The sequence below is a fragment of the Trachurus japonicus genome, chromosome 18, assembly GCF_045865225.1.
Source record: "Trachurus japonicus isolate A0001 chromosome 18, Traja_1.0".
Classification (NCBI taxonomy): domain Eukaryota; kingdom Metazoa; phylum Chordata; class Actinopteri; order Carangiformes; family Carangidae; genus Trachurus; species Trachurus japonicus.
Genome location: NC_140924.1, coordinates 18,258,567 through 18,267,888, shown reverse-complemented (window position 1 = coordinate 18,267,888; position 9,322 = coordinate 18,258,567). Strand labels below are relative to the sequence as shown.

At 41.7% G+C, this 9,322-nt stretch overlaps 1 protein-coding gene across 1 annotated transcript; it reads right to left on the bottom strand.

The window, feature by feature from the left end:
* Window positions 1-585: 585 nt before the first annotated feature.
* On the bottom strand, window positions 586-9,322 carry LOC146969091 (protein mono-ADP-ribosyltransferase PARP14-like). The gene is made up of 14 exons (XM_085759180.1): window positions 9,085-9,322; window positions 8,871-8,995; window positions 7,183-8,682; window positions 6,857-7,093; window positions 6,484-6,708; window positions 6,334-6,388; window positions 5,469-5,615; window positions 4,239-4,301; window positions 3,978-4,154; window positions 3,698-3,880; window positions 2,988-3,614; window positions 2,530-2,666; window positions 1,628-1,805; window positions 586-903 (listed from the first exon to the last, which is right to left on the bottom strand). Exons 1-14 carry the CDS (start codon window positions 9,254-9,256, stop codon window positions 617-619), a joined length of 4,113 nt encoding a protein of 1,370 aa, XP_085615306.1. The 5' UTR covers window positions 9,257-9,322; the 3' UTR covers window positions 586-616.

The window sequence follows — 9,322 nt, the reverse complement described above, 5'->3', positions numbered from 1 at the left end:
TATGAAGTCAGCTGCTTCTCTTCTTTTCTGTACAAGAACAAGTGCAAATTTCAATCAAATAAAAATAAATTTGTGACACGTTCTTCCTTTAACTCCAAACGTCTTTGGGTCATTGTTGATACCTGGATGTTGTGTTCACATTTCTACTTCATCAGGCACTTATTTCACCCTCTACAACTTGGCACAATAAATGATTCAACATTGTACGGTATTGAACCTTCACCTTGGCAGTGAGTTTAATTAACAACAGTGGTAATCTGTGTTTGGCCACGTTTTTGGTGTTAATAGGAGCTTGCTTGGCGAGGCCTTGAATGTAACTGCCAGTCATTGATATGTAAAGGTTTCACACTCCAGCTTAAATGCTTGGATTCGTATATGTGCTTTCAACACAGTCACAGAACAATTAGCTTTAACAATGAGGTAATAATACATTACGACAGACCAAATATTTACACATATATTAAAGCAGAAGTAAGTGATATATTTGTGTTAATATAAGTCTTAAATAGTTATATCTTCCGTGCTTTAATATGTGGACCCGTACCTTTTCTTTCATTTATCCTCAATATTTAGATCTTTGATGACTTAGCTAAAAACAAATGTAACTTTCCATCGGTCACTTGAAGGTGATGAGGTAGTCTGGGTACGCCTGGTTATCATGGAAAACAACATACATGCTGGGTTTGTTTATATTATCCACCAGGCTGTCGTAGCGGTCATGTGGCTGCTGGTCGTTGAGAGGTGGCGGCACCTTCATGTCACTTTGACCCTGAGTGTAGAGGCCAGTCAGGACTCGAGCCACGAACATCAACTGCGTGCCGTCGGCAGCTGGTCTGGAGTAGGTGACCTGGGCTGAGTAGTTGGCATTGACAGCAAAGTAGGTCCCATGTCCATAGGCCGTTGCTGGTAATAAAAGAGAACAGGGAGTTATCAAGAAGTACCCAATGGATGATTGATCTTAGAAACTCTAAAGTTGACAAACCAGGGCCCAGTTGTTCAAAAGGTGCAATCTGGATCAAGATTATCCAGATTTTGAAATCCCATTGTTTTGCCATCCATGATCATGAAATCCATTTTAGGTTTACTCCAGGAAAACTGGACTAAATCAGTCTGATCAAGATACAAACTTTTCAAGATGATGAATGTCTTTTAAACAGCCAGACCTGATCTGACCCACAAGTAAATACTGTATATGTACATTACTCGAATATATCGTGAATATTTTCCAATTTGTTTTACATTAAAATATCCAGGATTTGGGGAATGATCAACAGTTAACTGAATTTATTTAATTGCTGATTAAAAATCAGGTGCAAGGATCAGAATAATCCTGATGTTTTTGGATCAAAGTTTTTCTGATCCTACTAAAACGTTTTGGTGAAACCAAGACTGGATTACGTGATCTAATCCAATCTCAGAATCAATTTTTGGTTTTGAACGACACATTTTCAAGATTTGATCCAATCCGTGATCCAAAATCCAATCAGATTACTTTTGAACAACTGGGCCCAGATGATCAATCTCCAACAGCAGCAATGACAGTAAGCAGCCTGTAGATGTCACTGTGGCATTATTTTTGGGCCAGGCCCTACTCTTCTGAACCAAGTGGGTACAAAAGGATCATTACCATTTTGACCAGCAAAGCTCCTGTTGAACCCAGTCTTCATGATGGAGTCACAGTTGTCCTCGGTCGTCCCGTGGTACAGAAACTTTTCGCCCACGCTGTTATTTGTGTTCTTGTCAGAAATCTGCTTCTTCCGCACCTCGTAGCCCCGACGCAGGTGAACGTTCTGCAGACGCTCGATCTGATCAACAGAAAGCATAAAGTCAAGATAATAGTGCACTCAAGGCAAGATTTACTATAGTTATACACGGCAGTCTTGCCAAGTAAAATATATAAGTGTTGAAAAAATGTAGTGTGACCTTGTGCATTTTCTGTCCATGGACAATGAAAGGGATACTTCACCCAAAATCGATAATTCACCAATTTTCTACTCACTGTTATGCCAACGAAGGGTTTGGAGAACTGAGTTATCAAAACGCGTTTGGAGTTCCAGGGGGCGGCGGATAGAGCTCACTTTTGAATCGTCCAAAACACACACTATGAAACATCCAAATACCTCCATACTGCTCGTCCGTACTGACCCAAGTGTCCTGAAGCTGCAACATGAAGAAGTTGTTCGGAAAAATTAAATTTGATCTCTGGCTTTAGCCTTGTTGTAGTAGTAGCTCCCAGTGGCTCTGTTGATGTTTGTGCGCAAGCGATTGTGCATTTGTGCACAGATTTGCTGCTAGATGTTCGTTTGTCATTGTAAACCATTGGATGTATGATTTAAACACAGAAGAACAGATGCCATTATATGAAAATCCGTTGCCAGCCGGACCCCCCCGGAACTCCAAAAGCGTTTTGATGACTCCGAAAGTTCTCCAAAACCTTCCTTGGTATGACAGTGCATAGAAAATTGGTGAATTAACGATTTTGGGTGAAGTATCCCTTTAAATCTATTTCCTTCAAGGAAAGCCACCGACCTTTGTTACAGTCTTGCTGACGGTTCGTCTGAACGGCTCTTTAACTGCCCGGTACTCTGGAGAGGACGGCTGCAGGGTAACCACCTTCATATTCTCCCCATGAGCCATGTCGTCCCAGTACAGAGGGAGAGTGAAGTCTGAGAATAGAAAAATACAAGATGTTGTTTTTCATTTGGTAAGTAAGATCTGAAAGCATACATGTAAAAAAGAAACTGCAATAACTCATTTACTGTGAGCATTTTCCTTCATATTTCAAAATAATTTATCTCAGTTAGAGCAGAGAATATTTTTTACTCTGAAACTCAGATATAAACCAACATGGATGACCCTGAAAGTCCAGGAAAAAAAACATTTAATGACAATTGAGGAAATTCAATTTTCAACTTAAGTTTGGGGTGAGTTTGTCCATTCAAAATATGCAGTTCTGATTATTTGACACAAAGTCATTTTCATCTCACCTGGCAGATTCTGAAGTCTTTTTAACTGCGCCACCTGTCTACTTCCTTGTCTTGTGGCCATCATCTTCTGCAAATCCACAATCCACCGAATGCTCTGTGCATCCATTATCCCTCTTCCTATATCCTTCTTTTCCAGGTTGTAATTGGCTGTTTTAGGAAGTCGTTCCCAGTTGCCGTTAGGTCCAAGGATGCACCAAGCTACACGGGCGTAAACATCGTCCTCCTCTCTGAGTCTCACCTGTTGCACTAGGATACCGACTTGTGACCTATTAATAATCTGCATCACCTCATTGACCCCGTCTTTCAACCCGCTCACTTTTAAGCTGTTCAGGCTGGACTGGTCTGTTTGAATATGCAGACCCTTGGTCTCCACCAGCTGCAGTAGATCCTTCATGTCATCCTCTGTGAGGCCTTCCAGCTGCTCCTTTGGGAGGATTTGTGCGGCACTTTGAGTCTCATACAGACCCTTCAGCATTGTCTTGGCATCACTCACTTCCTGTTTGGTGACACCCAGGAGCAGGAAGGTGGAGGTCTGATTCATGCAGGTGGTTTGAAGGTTGCTAAGGTCTGCACTCAGAGACGTTGGTGACTCTTCTTGGTATACATGAGACAATTGAGGCAGAGGCACTGCAAGGTAGGACAAAGCAATACAATGAGCGAAAAGAGGAAAGAAGAAGTAAGAGAAAAGATGTTTGTTTGAAAATTCTGACCTGCGTTGATTGAAGGAGTGGGGTACTGCTGCATCGCCTCCTCTTTGAACACCAAGAAAACGTTGATCTTTATCAAGACGAGACGGATGTCAGTGAGACAGTAGAAGGGAGTGGACGATGTGGCAGCTTTGACCCCTCTTATGATGGCACCAGCCACAACACCATGGTCCAGTCCACCAGATCCTGCAGGTTGAATTTATCACTGGGTAGGATTAGACAATTAAAAATTGAAAAGGAATTGGACAGTTAAACGGATTGAATTAACCAATGCATTATTTACCAGCACAGATTGCAGGAATCGCCACGGATTTGTATCCAGAGGATTCACAAAGTTGAATGATGCGAGACACCACTTGCTCAATGATGCCTTCATCTCTTTCTCCACACACGTGCAAAATGGCTTTACAAGGGAATGATCCCCCTTGGGTTTTGAACACTTCTCCACTCTGTACTTTTGCTATACACAACAAAACAGGCGCAAAATATGTAAGAAGCTGTTAAATGTGGGTTGATTGAAAATTTCTAATAGATCCTTTCTCACCTGTTTTCAGCTGAGCCTCCACTCCTTGTCCAGCTACAGTTAAGATATCTTTGCACACGCCATCTGCAGAGTAAAGACAAGCATTTGCAGTCAGTAGCGTATGCATCCAAGGGGGTGGATCTACACATGCTTCACAGGAAGCCATATCAGGGTCAGGCAGCTTGCTCTGACTCTGGCTGCAGTAGATAGTTGATCCAGTCATTTTCACTAAAAATAGCTAACTGTGATTTTTCCCCGTAGCCTAGGCCTATGTAGCTATTACTTTAACTATTTGCATAATGTTAGGCTACTATAATATTACTTTTATAGAAATGTGCATGATTAAAATTATTTATGATTTTAAGTATGCCACAACATAACTGCATGCATTTCCGATGTTCACAACAAACCAAACCGTTCGAAAATCGGACAAAAACTGGGCGAGTTTTTATAGCAACCAGTCATTATAGCAAAACATTCACCATAGGCCTAATGCTCTGAGGGAGAGTTGCCTGACTCATCTAGTCTTCTAATATCTATGCGCATGCATCGTGAGACCAAACTACTCAGCTGAGCTCAGCGCAAATGCCAATATACTAGCATACGGTAAGATGTTGATTAAGAATATACAATATTCAGCATCTTAATTTAGCTTTTAAGCATGCTAACATCAGCCATTTAGCACTTAAACAAGGATCAGACCAACACAGGGGAACAACAGTCATGCTAACATCAGCTAGCACTAAATGCAAACCACCACCAGACAAAACAAGAGCATCTACAGCCATGCTAACATGAGACTGCACTCAGGCTAAATGATGCTCACTAAGACAAATATTACTGTGGATGTCATGTTCACCATTTTCACCATCTTAGCATCATGCTAACAACAGCTAATTAGAACACAAAGCAAAGCTGAGGCTATGGTGTCATTAGCCTAAGGTTTGGACCTGATGAAAAGGTTAATTATAACTTCATTATGTTGTATCAAATTTCTCGGTTAAAAAATTGTGCCAACAAAGAGATATTTTGTTGTACTATTTGTGGTAGCAGCCCTAGCCTACTAAAATAAGTCTGGGATTTATTAAGATTCAACCTAAAGGGGGGGCACAAATACCCATGTGGAATGTTATGGTATCTGATGTTCATTGAGATATTTCTGTCTGGACCATCAGCCATGTTTCATGCAGAGTAAGAACTAGAGTTACATCAGTCTGCGAATGAGGCTTCATCATGGTTCCGCCCACCCACCATCATGAAAATCGACGAAGTCGGTCGTGTTCACAATGGCATCTGTAGTCTCATTGGTGATGTCACCAAACACCAACTGTAGTTTAATCCCGGGTCCCACCGTCATTGTGATGTCATCAAGGTCAGTGGTGAGGGAACTGAAGATTACTAAAGGGTAGAAATATTTGACATTAAATTCAATATCACTGCTAATCTACATTCATTTTAGCAGCAAATGTAAGATGTTTAATCAGCAATTAAATTATTTTCTGTGTTGTAACAGTTAATCAAAGTCATCTGAGTAAATTAGAGCAAAACAGGGTCCATGGCAACTCACAGGCCTTGTTCAGGGCATAAAGCTGCAATGTTCACAGGTTGCCTAAACGAGGCCCTGTCAGGCATGGGTGTAGCCAGTCAAAACTCTGTGCCACACTACAGGCACCACTTATTTAGCAAGATACATTCTCAACTCAACTCAACTTTTTTTATAGAGAACTTTAAAAACAGCCACAGCTGGAACAAAGTGCTGTACATAATTAAAAACACAAGACATAAAACAATATAAAAACAGTAAAACAATAACAACGTTAAACAATAAAACACTAAAACAAAAACAGAGTCTCATAAGTAGACATCTGTACTCTCAGGCCAGTAGGTAAATAAATAAATTTGCCTACTAGCATTCTATTATTTGCCTACTGGCCTGAGAGTACAGATGTCTACTTACCTGTATAAATGCATCTTGCTAAGGAAGTGGTCTTGGACCCTGTTTTGTTCTAGTTTTATCACAATCCCGATCAAAGAGCACCTTCCTGGATACTATCACTGCAACCCACATGAGCACTATCTGCTGTTTTTTGTTCATCCCGGTACATGTCTAGTTTACCTTGGCCTCCGTGGCTCATATTTGAACTGAGCTGTCTGTAGACATCATGGAAGCACTGTAAATAAAACACAGATATTAAATGCTTCTGCATCAGTAAAGCAAGCTTCTTACAAAACCAGATTCAACAGTTGTACCAGTGTTGATAGTCACCTCCTCAGAGTCAGGATAGCCAGGTTTAACGACAACATGAATTGTCTTCAGAGAACCAGTATATGCCAATAGTCCAAAGTGTCGAATACTCTCAGCTAGAAGTTCAATGGCTTCTTTCAACGGGTACTTAAACTTAAGTCCAGGTCCAATAACTGTAAATGCAACTGAAGTCACACCCTGCTGTACACAGAGGTCCAAGCACTTCTTCAACCCATCTTTGAGCGCCTAGGAAACAAGGTAAAGTCACTTTTCCATTGCCTGTTTGACTGTATTCTCAATTTCTGTTGCTGTAATCCCTGATCTACTACATATGAACACATCTAAGGTAATTCAAAGCGTCTATTTTTTTTATTCACTAGGTGTTTTACTGTACCTGCACACTCTGCCCTCTGGGTCCATCCCAAGGCAAGCACTCAATGAAGAAGAGCTTGGAGCATCCAAGAGATGGAGGCCCAATGACCTGCAGAACATCTCCAGGTGTGACGGTAGTATTTGTTGCTGCTGAATTGAAATTTAACTTCAGTATGTTGCCTGCTTTAGACAACAGGCCTACACCAATATTGGTAGAATTCAGCTGTTTGTTGACCATGGGAGCAACCAACACATTCACCTGTGGAAATAATTGTGAAATGTTATGATTATGTGTGTTGCAGTGCTTCTTTATTTAAGATTTGAGTGGAATAGTGGAAGTTTTCTTACCTGCTCATCCTCTAAACTGCCAACCTTGATCTTCAAGCTTGTTTTGTTGACTGCAATACTCCCAACAGGCTGGCTGTGCGTTCTGGGTATGACACGTAGGCCAGGGTTCCTCATGCTGATACTTGGTGATCTTCCTGTTGAAGACGCATCTTGTAGTTCCCTGATAAGGACGTGGCAGGAGCTCTCTACCAGATCCTTGTTGACTTTACCCTCTCTCTGGAAGTACTGCTGAGCCCCTGCTCCGTCTAGAACTAGTTTCTCTACCGTCAAGCTTTCTAGAGTTGACGTTAAGGCCTGTTTGGCTTCCTGGACATGACAACGTGGACCAGACAGGAGCACACAAGGACGAGGGAAGTTTGAGGGTTTCAATGTCACTTTTGTCTGCTTCATCCCAATCAGACCCAAGACTTGATCAAAACAGTCAACCAGTTCAGGATGTGGTAGGTTCATTGCTTCTTGTATCTCAGCATGGTTCATCTGGTAGTCATTCAGGACATCTTTCAGCTTGTTCACATTTTCAGTGTAGCCGACCATCCGTACTTTGGTCTCTGAGGATCCACTGATTCCTGGGATGAAGCGGACATCCACTTTAGGCTCTCGACAGTTGGCCTCGCTCTTGGCTTTGTTGAGGACTTCCTTCACTCGGTCCAGATCTGCAGTGCTCTGCAGCTTCACGGTGTCCACACTCAAGTCTCTCTCCACTGCTGCCCAAGCCTCGTCCAGGGCACCAGAGGACAAACTGGACAGAACCAGCTCAAAGACCACTTCTAGTGCAACAGGATTTCTGAGGCTCTGCTGGAAGCGAGTCTCATACTTGGCGATGGCCCCGCTTGATTTAATGAAGTTGATTAATTCTGTTGGGAGCTTGACTATCTTCTCTTTTATGTTTTTCACCATTTCGTCGAGTTTGGTCGCTGCTGACTGTACCCCATCATCAGGCCCCTCCATGATGATCACGTTATTGCCGATGAGGAATTTGACTTCTGGGTAGTGTGTCCGCATTTCTTGATTGAACTCCTCTTCTATCAGTTTGATCTGCTTCGTCATGATCGACAGTTCCTTCCGGGATGTCACACTCTTTTCCAGGATTGCAATCTTTGCCTTCACAGCCTTAGTTTCTCCCACAACCACAGAGTAACCAATCTCTGAGTACACTTTGATATCATCAGTCTCAAAGGATCGGTCTTGCTGAAGCATTTTGATTTGTTTAGGTTCAAGCACATGGTAGGAGAGGTAGTCCTCAGTGAGGTTGATGAAGACCCGATCTACCTGCATCTCCCAGTCCTCTGCAGCACTAAAAGCTCCTCCTTGTCCCTTCTCAATGTCCCCTTGAACCACTGCTTCCTCTTCATCAAAATTTAATTCAAGTGTGCAGCCAATCCAAGAGAGCTGTTTCTGCAGTAGTTTATATGCTTTAATGTTGTCTCTTAGGTAATACAGGAGGTAAATATCCATCTTGAAGATTTTCTCAAGGGTTTTTCTGTTTGTTTTTGTAAATGTCTAAAAAAAACAAAAAAACAAACACAATCATGTGATTGTGTCACAACAGTCATAATGTTTGGGTTTATGTAAAAAATTATCAGATGTTGACACATCTTACAAAACTATCAGAAGTCATTTGGCTGAGATATTTGTGCTAAAACTGTGAAGGCGATTGTCAACATTTCTATAGCATGATATTAGCTCACCTGTGTCTGATCGGTCTGATCATGCTGTGGCTGATCAGGTGAGCTGGTACGACTGACTGTCAGCTGAAGCTCTCCACTAGGAAGGGAGATTGTGTGAAACTTCCTTTGCAAAACTCTTTCCTGCTCTGTAATAAACAGCCACGTACAAAGTACAAAGTCAAACAAAAGACGACATGAAGTGTATTTGACATAGAACTATAAAGTTATTCCTTACCATCTTTTTCTTCAAAGCAGATTTTATAAATGTTGCCTCCAGTTTTTTCTATTATTCCACATTCACCTCCCCCTGAGTCTCGTTTTTTCTGAAAGTATCTCCTGACCTTTTCCAGCTCTCTGACAGTCAGATCTCTCGCCTCAAAGAACAGTGGGTGCTGATATTCGTCCATTTTCCAGAAAAATCTGAACCTGACTTGGTAGCAGTGTATGACTTCTGACACCCTTCTTAGTGAACT

What these genes read in the sequence shown, in the direction of transcription:
- LOC146969091 (XM_085759180.1), bottom strand. Translation starts at nt 9,256, where the DNA reads ATGGACGAATATCAGCACCCACTGTTCTTTGAGGCGAGAGATCTGACT. An exon ending in AAGACTTCAGAATCTGCCAG is followed by an intron (nt 2,667 to 2,987) that starts GTGAGATGAAAA and finishes TTCTATTCTCAG; the next exon opens with ACTTCACTCTCCCTCTGTAC. An exon ending in TCAGCAAGACTGTAACAAAG is followed by an intron (nt 1,806 to 2,529) that starts GTCGGTGGCTTT and finishes TCTGTTGATCAG; the next exon opens with ATCGAGCGTCTGCAGAACGT.